This window comes from Macrobrachium nipponense, chromosome 30 (genome assembly GCF_015104395.2).
Source record: "Macrobrachium nipponense isolate FS-2020 chromosome 30, ASM1510439v2, whole genome shotgun sequence".
Classification (NCBI taxonomy): domain Eukaryota; kingdom Metazoa; phylum Arthropoda; class Malacostraca; order Decapoda; family Palaemonidae; genus Macrobrachium; species Macrobrachium nipponense.
Genome location: NC_087218.1, coordinates 26,994,327 through 27,009,326, shown reverse-complemented (window position 1 = coordinate 27,009,326; position 15,000 = coordinate 26,994,327). Strand labels below are relative to the sequence as shown.

Below are 15,000 nucleotides of genomic sequence, written 5' to 3'. Positions count from 1 at the left end.
GATGGTCTAAATCTCTCATATGTACAAATAATGCATTCGATATTTTGCCCAGTTCTCACAGAATATTGATGTTGCTTAAGACGCTGTGAAAGAGATTTACCGGTCTGTCCGTAATAGATTTTATCACACTTTTTGCAAGGAATTTCATATATGCAGCCTGGAAGATCTTTAGGAGAATTTTTGATTACTAAACTCTTGACATTAATATTACTGAAAACAACATTTATGTTAAAAAGCTTTAAAATTCTAGGAATATCTAAAAACCTTTTATCATAAGGTAATTTTAGAATGTTATGCTTACTAAATTCAAGTTTGTCATTAGTTGAATAAAATGTTTTTCTAGCTCTTTTCCATGCCTACTCTACAAAAGTCCTTGGGTATTTAAGTTTCAATGCAATATCATAAATAGTTTTAATTTCAGCGTCAATAAACTGCGGGCTACAGACACGTAAAGCCCTTAGGAACATCCCAGAAAAAACAGAGAATTTAACATTTTGATGGTGATTGGAGTAGTAATGAACAAAAGAGGCAATATTAGTTGATTTTCGAAAGACTGAAAAGGTGAAATTTCTATCATTTCTATGGACAGTTACATCAAGAAAATTCAAATTACAATTTCTTTCTTCCTCTACAGTAAATTTTATAGAAGGACTAAATTATTGAGATTATTAAGGAATTCCTGGAGGTTTTCGTGAACTGGCCAAATACAGAAGATATCATCCACGTATCTAAACCAAATAACTTTTTGGGGCAAAATTCTTGGTAAGAGTTTTGTCTCAAAAAATTCCATGTAAATATTGCTAAGGACAGGAGATAAGGGATTACCCATGGCCATGCCAAACTTTTGTACAAAAAATTCCCCATTGAAACAAAATTTACTATCTTTGATACATAACCTTATGAGACTAATGAGATTTTCTACACTTAAGGGAATGTCATGACGCTCTAATTCCTCTTCCAAATATTCAAGTAAGTCATCTACAGGCACTTTTGTAAATAAAGAGACAACATCAAAACTAACCATATTAAAATCATAATTCAAATTTAAACTATTCAATTTGTTTATAAAATCAACATTGTTTTTAACATTCGTGTTAGAAATATTTCCTAGCAGAGCGACCTTTCGACGAGTTTCAACGCATCATACTTCAGAAACACATCGACATCACAAAAGTGGAAGTAGATGATGCGTTCCGTACACTTAGAAGCAGACGGTATAGCTTTAATCAGACGGTTCCTGTCGATTGGAAGAATCGGATGCTGGATTATTGCTACGGAAAATTGAGAAAGTGCTGCAACCGTCTTGAAAGGAAGCTCCAAGTCAAGCTGAAAAATCTTATTGCTGAAAGCGACTGGACTAAGCATGCCAACGTGGACTTCATGATTAATTTATCTGACAAACCAGTGGATAGTGCTACGACAGCGGCTTTGGGATATGGTTAAGCTTTGGTGTATTTAATGGTAACCTGGACTGTGTCGACATCTCAAAAATCCTTTTGTTATTTAGAAAAAAAAAAAATTGAATCAAAACCTATGCCCTGATGATATCAATATTTGTAAAGGTATTGTGTATGGTGCTATGAGTAAACCTTCTCCTCCTAATGTACCCGTGAGATTTCTCCAGGCTTTTAAGAAAATTAAAGAAGACGAAACAGTGAAGGTGACAAAAGCAGATAAATCTAATGCAGTGGTAATTATGAATAAAAGTGACTATATAAGTAAAATAATGACATTGCTAAATGACACTGATACTTATACGAAACTGAGGTCTGACCCTACACAGACAGTTAACTCCCATTTCAATAAACAAATTAAATCCATTTTGAAGGGCTTGGACCATTTAATTAAACAGTTTACACCGCAATGCGCCTCCCTACCTTACATGTATGGTTTAGTCAAGACACATAAAATCAATAACCCTATCAGACCAATCATTAGTTCAGTGGGCTCAGTTTCGTATAATTTATCTAAATGGCTTGTAAAAATTCTTACTCCTTTGGTAGGAAATATTTCTAACACGAATGTTAAAAACAATGTTGATTTTATAAACAAATTGAATAGTTTAAATTTGAATTATGATTTTAATATGGTTAGTTTTGATGTTGTCTCTTTATTTACAAAAGTGCCTGTAGATGACTTACTTGAATATTTGGAAGAGGAATTAGAGCGTCATGACATTCCCTTAAGTGTAGCAAAATCTCATTAGTCTCATAAGGTTATGTATCAAAGATAGTAAATTTTGTTTCAATGGGGGAATTTTTTGTACAAAAGTTTGGCATGGCCATGGGTAATCCCTTATCTCCTGTCCTTAGCAATATTTACATGGAATTTTTTGAGACAAAACTCTTACCAAGAATTTTGCCCCAAAAAGTTATTTGGTTTAGATACGTGGATGATATCTTCTGTATTTGGCCAGTTCACGAAAACCTCCAGGAATTCCTTAATAATCTCAATAATTTTAGTCCCTTCTAATAAAATTTACTGTAGAGGAAGAAAGAAATTTGTAATTTGAATTTTCTTGATGTAACTGTCCATAGAAATGATAGAAATTTCACCTTTTCAGTCTTTCGAAAATCAACTAATATTGCCTCTTTTGTTCATTACTACTCCAATCACCATCAAATGTTAAATTCTCTGTTTTTTCTGGGATGTTCCTAAGGGCTTTACGTGTCTGTAGCCCGCAGTTTATTGACGCTGAAATTAAAAACTATTTATGATATTGCATTGAAACTTAAATACCCAAGGACTTTTGTAGATGTGGCATGGAAAAGAGCTGGAAAGAAAAACATTTTATTCAACTAATGACAAACTTGAATTAAGTAAGCATAACATTCTAAAATTCCCTTATGATGAAAGGTTTTTAGATATTCCTAGAATCTTAAAGCTTTTTAACATAAATGTTGTTTTCAGTAATATTAATGTCAAGGGTTTAGTAATAAAAAATTCTCCTAAAGATCTTCCAGGCTGCATATATGAATCCTTGCAAAAAGTGTGATAAAATCTATTACGGACAGACCGGTAAATCTCTTTCACAGCGTCTTAAGCAACATCAATTATTCTGTGAGAACTGGGCAAATATCGAATGCATTATTTGTACATATGAGAGATTTAGACCATCCTATTAACTGGATTTCAAGAGTCAAGCAAGAGCCTTAGTCCCATGTAATGACACAGTTAAAAGGAATATCATTGAATCTTGTTTTATCAAGTCAAATAATAGAAATGTTCTAAATTTAAGTCTTGGTTTATTTAAACTTGATGCTTTCATAATGAAAAAAGTTGTAGATAAATATAAGCAACAAATTAATATATTCAGTTTTACATGTTTTGGACTGTAAAGATACTTTGTAATTTCGGTTAGGGTCAGAATCTGTTTAAGTTTGTGACCGTGTGATATCCGATAATCCTGGATTATCCCTTTTAATTTTTACCCTTTTGATAATTAACCATCTGGTATTCCTGATCTTGTTTGTACCTGAGGCTATCCTCTCCAATTGTACTTTAGTAGCTCCTTGACGATGTCTTATTTATGAAGTCACGTGCATCTACTGTGATTTTTTAAGCATATATATATATATATATTATATATATATATATATATTATATATATATATGTGTGTGTGTGTGGTGTGTGTGTGTGCGTGTGTGTGTGTGTATGTGTATGTATATCTTATCATATATTATATATATATATATATAGTAGTATATATGTATGTATGTGTATATCCTATATAATATATGTGTGTGTGTGTGTGTGGTATATATAGCTATATTTGCATCTAATTTGCTTGCCCTACTGTGGGTTTCTTCACCATTTTAGCAACTCATGCTATAATAATAATAATAATAATAATAAATAAATAATAAAAATAATAATAATAATGGATAATAGGTGGTATGGGGTCAAACGCAGTAACACCAGCAAAGCATAACATAAAAAACAAATTTCTGAACAGCAGTTGAACTTGTGTCAGAGAAAACACCAAAAAACCTATTTAGATATAAATAAACATTTGATTTTGAATTTTTAACAAAACATGGACACACAAAAAGGAGGCAAAAGGTACAACAAAACTGAAGTAGGACGCAAATTCATTTGGTGAAACCTCGCTGAGGAAGTCGTGCAATTGGAACGTCAGTGTTCAAGCGAAGATGCAATGCATTTCTACCCAAATACAATTTTCCTTGTGTTTTAATCATTTACTTACAAATTTATTTTTAAAATTTATTTGTACATATTTGTATTTTCCTAATAACTGATCTCTTCTTTCTGTATTTTCCTTTTCCTTCTGTTACTTCTTTCGGATGAACACCACATTCTTTTGAGGCTTTTTCAAATCAATGGCCCCTGTGGGCTTGGTTTTCTTCTGATGAATAATGATGATAATTTCCAGTAACAGAGAAATGAATTCACTGATCTTTTTGGGAAATCCAAAGTAATATTCACTGATAATTAACTAAGTACTACATTCAGTATTGACACCAAGTTCGACAAGGTAACTATTCCCTATTACCTTCACCATATCCCTCTTCTTCAGCAATAAAGGAGCCTTATTCAGGAGGAGCTGGGTCATGTAGGGCACTTCGAATCCCAACTGCTGTATCTTTGTGGCCTCGTGCAATAAGGTCGAGATTCGGGTGTCCCAGTTCACGTACAGCTCTTCTGTGTCCGGACGTCTGACCACCAGAGTACATCTCAGAGACTTCTGGATGTCACTGATCTGTTCAATGGAGGATGGAGCATCATATGTTCGATAAGTATGATAGTCACTGCTTGCGCGTTAGGGATTTTTGTAAAGTGTTCGTTTGAGTTTTATTGCTTATAAATGTAAATAGAGTAGAGAAATTAACACAATTCTAAAATTATATTCATTTTTAGGTAACCTGGCAAAGACTGCTGTTATAAATGGGCAAATTGGATATGTGAAGTAAATAGTACAAAATCATCTTATAAATTTCGTGGTAAAACTGTAATAGCTTGTGAATCAATTTATCTATAGATTATATACAGCTGTGCTATGTACGCCACTACACACGTCACGCACCTCACACACACACACACACACACACACACACACGCACACATATATATATATATATATATATAATATATATATATATGTATATATTATATGTATATATATGTGTGTGTGTGTGTGTGTGTGTGTGTATGAGAGAGAGAGAGAGAGAGTCGACGTTCCTTACGCTCTGTTTTCTCCAGGCATCGTAATAAGCCAGTTCATACTGAAACAAGAGTTTTCCAATTCGTTGTTACTTTTCCTCACGGCCTCCTTCCCCTCTGGGATTTTCAGGAGAACAGGATGTTCTTTGAAGAACATCATTGGCTCTTCCAGATGTAAGAACAGGCTTCTGGCCCACTGGATTTTACCTGTGTATATGTGAGAGAGAGAGAGATAGAGAGAGTGTGTGTGTAATTATAAATAGTATATTTAGTGATAAGAGGCATTTCAACTTAAGAAAAAGGTGCCATCGCTTATGGTAAAAGTTTATAAAAATGTTATAACGATATTGTATTACTATTGATAAGCAAAGATAGATCACACAATACAACCAATGAAGTAAAAAAATATTTCTCATCTTGTATGTTCAGAAAGTAATCGATAATTAAACAAAAAATGAATTATATTCAGCAAGTGACTGGCATCTCATGATAATAAGACAAAACAGTTTATAAAATTGTATTAAGGATATAAGTCGTCCATAAACATTACTCGGAAAAGTTAAGCAATTTACGGTATCTTGATGCCACTCAGACATCTTTCATACCTGTTTTAGACAACTTTATATATATATATATATATATAATATATATATATATATATATATATATATATATATATATGATATACCTATATATATATATATATTTCTATATATGTATTATGTATAAATTATATATATATGTTATATATATATATATATATATGTATATATATATATATGATATAGGTATATATATTATGGTATATATATATATATATATATATCCTATATATAGTTATATATATATGGCCTAATTATATATTATATATATATATTTTATATATATATATATATTATATATATATATAATTTAGGCCAAAGACCAAGTGCTTGGACCCATGAGGTCATTCAGCGGTGAGAGGAAAACTGAGAGTAAAAAGTATTAAAGGTGTAACCATTTAGCAAGCATTACGGGAGAATTAGCCATCGCCACCATCTTGGTGTAGGATAGAAACGCCAAGCCGGGCTTTGAGTGGTAGACATTTTTAATGCGTGTTTATCAAATATTCTGTGAGGTGTCCAACTTAGGAATATGGTAAAATTTTGAAACTAGACATAAGTGAAAAACATGTTATGACCGCTAACACTATCCTTCAAAACATTAATATCTGCTTCTTTATTAGTTTTGACAGTCAAATAAAGTGGAAATGTTTATATGCGTTTTAAATCGTGATCTAAAAAAGTTACTCTGTGCTGCAATTTTTAATTTTTTTTATTTGTAAGGCAGAGACATCACCAGAGTGACAAAGTTGTAGCTAAAGAGTTAAATCTTTTGAATTATATTTTTTGAAAAAATAGCTTGTTTAGTTTGGCTAATATTTCAATTATACCTGAGATACTAATGCCTTCGATCTTTGCCTTGTTGAAGCAGCCAAGAGGAATACAAGACGTAGGCATTGCAAAGCCTCGTACACTAGTGCAGTCTACAAGACAACAAGGCAGGGTAAGACACCAACGGACTAGACACAGCACCTGCCGTAGGACTTAGAGACTGACTGGTGGCTTGGCTGGCTGGTAGGGCCCACAGGCTGGCTTCGCTTATCGGATTCTGGGCCCATTCTATTGTTCTTATATGATCGTTTGGTGTAACAGGAGGAAAACCGCGCAGTGGCACTATGAAACAATCGTTAGGAGGGTGGGCAGTAAGATGGAAGAAAGAAAATATGAATGGAGGTATGGCAAAAAGAAATGAAAGTGGTTAGAGCCAGGGGCCGTAGGAACGCTACAAAGAACCTTAGGTAAGTCCTACAGTACACCTCATGAGGTGCACTGAGGGCACTACTCCTCTACGGCGTAGACGACTGATTTACCTGCTACAGGTGGGAGACCACGAAGCTGTGGCGGAGACTCACACTGCCTGTTGTAGATTTTGGAGACTTTCTCTAATTCCTGGTGATACCGTCCCAAAATCCTTTTGTACTTTCCGTCCACGTCCAGCTGTGGCACAACCTCTGCAATCTTCTCAAACCTTTGGTTTGGTCAAGGAAAAAGATTATTTGCAATATTAGGGTTGTTAATGAAAACTACCTTTACTACGAGAAATAGGTAGTAATTATTCGTTTGAAAATTTATGTAAATATAAGAACGCATCCATAAAACTAAGAAAGTATATACAAATCACTGAAGCTTCGAAACAGTCTCCCAGCGCCTCAGAAACGTAACATAATCCTAGATTAATGATAAAAGATCAAAATGGAACTTTGAAAAAATTGGAGAACAAATGTTTTCGAGAACTCCACATAGTACAGTTTGGGGCGTCATGTTCCCTCATCAGTGTGGACACTAAAACCCAGCTAGGTTTTGGTTGTAGTCTCCACACTTAAGATGAAGCTTGACGTTCCGAGGCTGCATATGGATTTCTTAAATATATTTCATCCCAAGTTTGTGTTTTTTTTTTCAATAATCATCGTTTCTTGAACCTTTCAACATTCAGTCTGAAATTGACGGATTTTCAAGACTTGAATACAGTCATGTAGTACATCTCAATCTTTTATAGAAATACACCGTTTCCTGAACCTTACAACCCTTCAGGTTTAAAGTGGAGTATCCTCACGAACAAAACAGCCATCCACATCAATATCTCTTATAAGAAATGCACCGTTTCTTGAACCTTCTAACCAGTCATATTTTTTTTTATTCTGGTGGCTTTTCACGACTAGAACAGCCATACGCATCTCCCTATCTTATAAAAAACAAAGCAATTAAAAGCTCCATCATACCTGGCAAGCATCTTGTATGCCATGGGCGTCTCCCAAATCTCCTCGTGCTCCTTCTCGACCATCATGTGAATCCTCCGAAGTAGCTCTCGAACGCTGGCGGCGAACACCTGGAGGTCGTTGTCGAAGTGGGGGTCCCGGTAGTCGAGGTAGTCGTAGGTCTTGTGTGAAATCTCGACGCACATCTCATGCCAAGACTTCAGGATGTCTCGTAGGCCTAATCAAGTGACATCAGTTAAGAAAATGCGGAGGGTTAATGAAAAAAAAAAGAAGGGGTCATTTCCATTCACTTAATCTACTCTACGAGGGTTTCAGTTTAATGACGGGTTATTTGCAAGCTAATGGATTAATCTCGATTACTTCTTTAAATTTTAATTGATTACTAAAGAGAACTTTTTAAGCACTTTTGTTTGGTGTAAGGATTAGATTGCAAACTAACATCAACTTGTTCCTAAGGTTTTTTTTAATTTTTAAAGTCATCTAAGCCAGACCTTCATGCAAGAACTTTATGATTTTCATGCAAGCGGTGAATATTGCCTACAAATTACTAAGCACATCAGGCAAGCGAAATAATTAAATAATGCTTTAAATAAATCATTGCATGTTTGCAACGAAGACGTTTCTCAACAGCAACCAGGGTTTTAAGGCAGAGGAACATAATGATATGGATGAAAGAAATTTACAAAGTTAAAATTCATATGGTTGTTGATTTTCGAAAATCAGAAACTTTGAATTTAAGTGGTGATATTGTCTATAGCATTTGTAATGCCATACTTAACGCATTGTCATACTGACAACATCGACAGCGAGGATGATAGCACAGAATTGAATATGCAATTGAGGCCGAAGGCCAAGCGCTGGGTTCTCTGAAATCATTCAGCGCTGAAAGGAAAATTGAGAGTAAAAGGTTTGAAAGGTGTACCAGGAAGAAAACCTCGCAGTTGCATAATGAAACAATTGTTAGAAGAGGGTTTGGAAAGTAAGATGGGAAAAAGATGAAATGAACGGAGGTACAGTGAAAGGAATGAAAGGAGTTGCAGCTAAAGCCCAGAGACGCTAAAAAGAACCCTAAGTAATGCCTACAGTGCACCGCACTTGAGGTGCGCTGACGGCACTAACCCCTTACGGAGATATTGAGGTTTATGGCACCATAGCGCATGGCTATAAATCAGTGACGACACTCGTGGTTACATCGAAAGTTGAAAAGGTACCTTAGCACTGCCACTATATTCATTAGCGGTTACTAACTGACACCGTAAAAAAATGACGAGTTATTCCTTTGACAACGTAAGCAAAATGATGAGTGATGACAACGGCTCTGAAAGTAATATCAATTATTATAAGTTACAATTATATATATCATTTCCATGCTACTCTTATGCTTATTACACTAATATGAACAGTGCAACGACATCAGCTCTGGTTAGCATCCTGACGGGTGACCATCCAGGTGCTAAAGACATCCCTCAAACTAGGCATCATGTAACTCTCTCTCTCTCTCTCTCTCTCCTATCAATTTGCCACGGTACTACTGGAGCTTTGATGTGCCGAAGCCCTAATGACTGCCAAGGATGATAATATGATAATGATGACATGACATGAATATATTAATCATTGAGATGTAATTAGTGACAATGATGACGTGGCATAAGAAAAAAACACTTAATAAACCGTCTTTTGGCAGAATATTCGAGTCAATAATCAATCGTATCCATTTCTGAACACTCACATGAACTTTCCAGGTTTGTTTTCTTTTCTTTTGGGAGGCAATGGAATACAAACTTTAGACCAAAGGAGCTTAAAGCTCTGGGACCTACGAGGTTATTCAGCGCTGCAGGGAAACAGAGTAAAAAGGTTTGAAAGGCGTAACTGGAGTAAGAACTCGCAGTTGCCCCATGAAACAACTGCTAGGAGAAGGTGGAAAGTAAGAATGAAGAAAGAGAATGTGAATGGAGGTAGAGTAAAGGGAATGAAAGGGGTTGCAGCTGGGGGATGAAGGGACGCCGTAAAGAACATTAAGTAATGCCTACAGTGCACCGTGTGAGGTGCAATGACAGCACTATCCCCTAACGGGGAAGCGGAGATAGATGAGGTCCGCCGCTTTCAAGGTGCAAGAATTGAATAAAAGATGATTCTTAAAAAGGTCTAAAATGACACCTCTTGATGTGGTCAGGAAACTTTACGTACGGCCTTATACATAACAATTCACACTCTTCTGAACCTGAAACATAATACAATTAACCTATGCTGCATGATGATTTAATGCGCGCATTATATATATATATATATATATATATATATATATATATATATATATATATATATATATATAAATTAACCTAAGCAGTATGTTAATTTAAAAAGTGTATATATATATACATATATATATATATATATATATATATATATATATATATATTATATACATAAAGGCAAAAGCCACGAAGGAAAGTGAAACGAAAGAGTACTGCTAAGCAAAGGACAATGAGTCGAAAGGCCTCGCAGCACTCCTTCGTTTTACCTTCCATCGTGGCTTTTGCCTTTATTTATATATTTATCACGTCACAGGTTTTCGTGATTCGGTTATATATACATATACAAATATAAATATAAATATATATGTATATATATATAGTAATATATATATATATATGTATATATATATATATATATATATATATATATATATATATATATATATATATATATATATCCAGTAGGGAAGCATTAATTCTGTCCTCCAAAAATTATACAAAATACAGAAACATTAACAATTCAGTGGGACAGAACTGAAAAAAAAAAAAACATATAAGTCACCAGTGAATTATAATATGTAATAACATTGGTTCAAGTTTCTCACTGTATAAAGTAAGAAAACTTCGGACAAAAGTTAAAAATGCCCATATCACCACTTTGAGTGAATATATATATATATATATATATATATATATATATATATATATATATATATATTATATATATATATATATATATATATCCTTAAATCCATTGTTGAAGGCGAGTGACACTGGAACTTGAACAAGTACTTTCGTAGTTTACTTCTACATTCTCAGGTGTGAACTTAAAAATGCAGAGATAAACTACGAAAGTACTTGTTTTATTGTCCCAGTTTCACTCACCCTCCACCGTAGATTTAAAGCTATCTCAAGCAAGTGTTCCTTCTTACTACATTGGAATATTATATATATATATATATATATATATATATTATATATATATAATATATATATATGTAATACATATGTATATGTATATATGTAAATATAAATATATATATATATATATATATATATATATATATATATATATATATCCAATTATATGTGTATATATATGTACATATAATCTAAACTTCCATGTCGTATAAATTAAATGATAAACACGAAGACGGAAGGCTGACAGCAGATGGAAGAGGTAAAAACACATTAGCTAAGGATAAAGTCCCTTTATTAGGAGAAGGACCTGGGTGGAAGATTCAAAATAGCGCCGGGTCAAAGGTCAAGCATATTCGGTATCAGAGGCTAAATCCTTCATGTCACCTTTGTTGATCTTAAGACTTTTAAGATGAAGAATATTATACATAGGTACAAACTGATAAATGTTATATTTCAGTTGTAGTCTTTTCCTTTTACTTTTTATCTACAGTTTTCTATCAAACTAATCATTATTTTTTATAAGATAATATTTTAATTAAGATCATTATTTATGGATGGAGGCTTGGAAGCGGGAAAATAAAGGTTATCAAAAAAGCTTTTAAAAAATCAACTTTAAAAGTAAATAGGACTGGTTACAACCTGGCTTATTCTTATTGCTCCTCATTTGACCAATGACATCTGAAAATTTAGAGAATGTTTGTGAGTAACATTCATTTGTGGGTAACATTCATGCGGGAACATTCATTCTTAGGGCTCTGCTGCTCTTGTAATGTGTGTCGTTCTTCAACACTGTACCAAGAAATACTTTATGAAGAGTAGTATATTTCTTTCAGGAATGACATTCTTTTGGGGGTTGTTAGATGTTTTCAGAAAAATATTAAGAGTTCTGTAGAAGCAGATTAGTGTTGGTTTCAGAGTAAAAGGGATTTGGAGGAAGAGATAAAGGCAAGTTGGCAACATGTAAATGGGAATGTTGTGAAATTGTAATAATTACTACTGGGTAAAGTTGCTCTCTAACTGAATACTCGAGCCGCTTTTCTGATGCTTGTTTGTGGGAGAAGTACTCTTTGAAATCCAAGTTAATTCTCAGCATCTGAGAATAGAATTACACCTTTCTTCCAGGTTACGAAAAGTTTGTGAAATATTTTTGAGGGGTAAGTTTCTTTTTGTCATTCCTGTACATAATATCTGTGTTCATGATCAGGGTAAACCCAGGGAGCTTTCCTACAAACAAAATTTTTCCTGCTCCAAAATTGTCAACTATTGTAACCCAGACCATAATACAAAAATGATCAGATAAAGGTCAAAGTACTTTGTTGGTAGGTATGACATAACCCCTTAAAATCGAAATGATAACAGACAAAAATGGTTAGGTAACGCTCAAGTTGTCTTGTGAAATAAAACGCCAAAGTCTAAACAAGAACTTTTCCTGCCTTGTGTCCAAAACATAGATGGTTAAACAGTCACATGGTCCCGGAAACATCTCAAAATGGAGAAAGAGAAAGAGAAATAATATCGTGCGTTTTGTTCCCAAACACCTCCTTGCTTGCTTGCAATGTGTGTGTGTGTGTGCTTGCACCTGGTGGGCGAAAATGATTCAGACATGCAGCCACGTCTAAGCATTGCTTGTTACCTGCAAGTGAAGTTTTGGAAACACAACAACGACTACAGTATCTTTACTATAAGCTCGGGTTCGGATAATCCTGCAATCATTTTTTTATTTACAGGTCTTTTAACTATGGATAATTTCCTTAGATTCAGAGCGATTACAGTGATTTAACTTCTCATTTTTATATATGGATTATTCTCTTGGATTTGCTTCACTTAGCCTTAGTCAAGTTGTAGTTTTACTTATCAAAGATGGTGCATCAAATGAAATTAGATTTGTGATTACTTTTAATCCAATAAGTTTTCAGTATGATCGAGGTTCTCTTCTTGACAAGAAATAACATATTTTCAGATGTTACGCTAACAAGCTGGATATAAGTTCACAACAACAATCTTAGAATTCGGCAATATGCAAAAGACAAAGCAACACAGAAGATCCGTTAGCCCTTCCGCGGATCGCTGAAAAGGCATTGATCAGTTGCTCTAGTGATTAAAAAAAATCCTGGCTATGAAAAAGTAGAAGACAATACTACTTACAAAATCGGTTGGGAGGTGATACAGCTTGTGTGATAATAAAAGTAGTTTTGTACTGAGTGTAAAACAGTTACAAGAGCCGTGGACGAGAGGTTTTCCCCCATCGGGAACGACACTACGAGAATAATAATAATAATAATAATAATAATGATAAGAAAACATCATGCCGAGGTATTCCCCTGGGGTTACATGCATTCTATACGATGTTAAGTGATGTTAGGTGAAGTGGAAACGTTCGCGAAGTGTTTTCAGGATATGCAGCTAAATACAGAAATTGGTGAAACGTGTGAGGTGTTGAAGACATAAACATTTGTTTACAAACATGAGTGAAACGTGATTTGTGTTAAGGATAATCTGTTAAGGTTACTGGTTTATGTTTAAAATGATAATTTGGATAATAAAATTAGTGAGGGAATGATGCACATTAAGAAGGGAAATTCGCTGAACATCAAATCCATAAAAGAAATGTAAAGTAGAAAAGATATTTGGAATTGTGGAAGGCAGAAAAAAAAAATGGTATGATAATAGGAACTTGAATGTGGGGCCAATGCAAAAATGAATGAAAGAATTCGGATGTGTGGTGAAGAAAACACCCATAAGAGTGAGGGAACATCCACTGATGTGAGAGAAATGTGATGTGTTTAGAAAGGACATTTGAATTTTGTGAAGAAAACTAAATTTAGAAAGAGAAAAGTAATGTGTATTGAGAATAGTAACTGGGACACAGTGAAAAAGAAAATGACGTTGGTATAGATATATAAAAAAACTAAACTGAAACAAGAATGGGGCTTTGTTAAAGATTGAGACGATAATTCTATGGGGCATACGGTGGAAAAGGTTAAGAAAAATGTTGGCAAGTACTTGAAATAGACTTTTAGAGGAAAATTAAGTGAGCCAGTGATGGCAGCAGGAAAACAGATTTACCCTGAAAGGGCATTTGTGAGATGTACATCAGAGAGAGAGATAGAGAGAGAGAGAGAGAGAGAGAGAGAGAGAGAATTTTATAACTGATACTCGGATAAGTAACTTTTCATCTAGAGAGAGAGAGAGAGAGAGAGAGAGAGACTGAATTTTATAACTGATAATCGGATAAGTTACTTTTCATTTCATTTAGAGAGAGAGAGAGAGAGAGAGAGAGAGAGAGAGAGAGAGAGAGAGAATAACATTTGAGATACTGAACTGCATGATGACAGTGGTAGTGGTAGAAGCTATTTTTCACTTGGGGAGAGAGAGAGAGAGAGAGAGAGAGAGAGAGAGATAGGAGGACCACATTTATTTTCTTGTTTCCTTTGTGCCTATGAATCCTCCGCTTACCCGTTTCCATCGGCAGCAAGCCTTTGTCGAGTTGATGGAAGATAATTGTGAGCGGATGTCATCCGGCCGCAGAAGGCATAGAAGCCAGAGACAAAAAGGAAAAAAAAAGAAAATGGTTTTTTATGTTTAGCAGTCATTAGAAAGCAATTAGTTTTGGGCACATTTTTAACAAATAATATAATTAAAAAATTGTTATTAGTATTAATGTAGGTATTTGGTCATATTTTTTTCGAACATACATAAGTAAAATGTTAAATTAGACATGGTTAAGGTTTAACATCAACTACCTTTACACAAACGTCAGTTAAAATGTCTAATGAATGACGGCGATGATCATGAGTTTTGATGTCGTACAGTTACTATTTGGA

The 15,000-nt window shown here is 34.2% G+C and overlaps 1 protein-coding gene across 1 annotated transcript in view; it reads right to left on the bottom strand.

Annotated features, from left to right (window-relative positions):
• Positions 1–15,000, bottom strand: part of LOC135202094 (dynein axonemal heavy chain 5-like) — a 99,120-nt gene that overhangs the window by 1,350 nt on the left and 82,770 nt on the right. Inside the window, 6 exon segments of the mRNA XM_064231346.1 lie at positions 4,515–4,721; positions 5,206–5,268; positions 5,271–5,389; positions 7,095–7,252; positions 8,004–8,217; positions 14,633–14,653. Coding sequence (XP_064087416.1) covers positions 4,515–4,721; positions 5,206–5,268; positions 5,271–5,389; positions 7,095–7,252; positions 8,004–8,217; positions 14,633–14,653 — 782 coding nt within the window.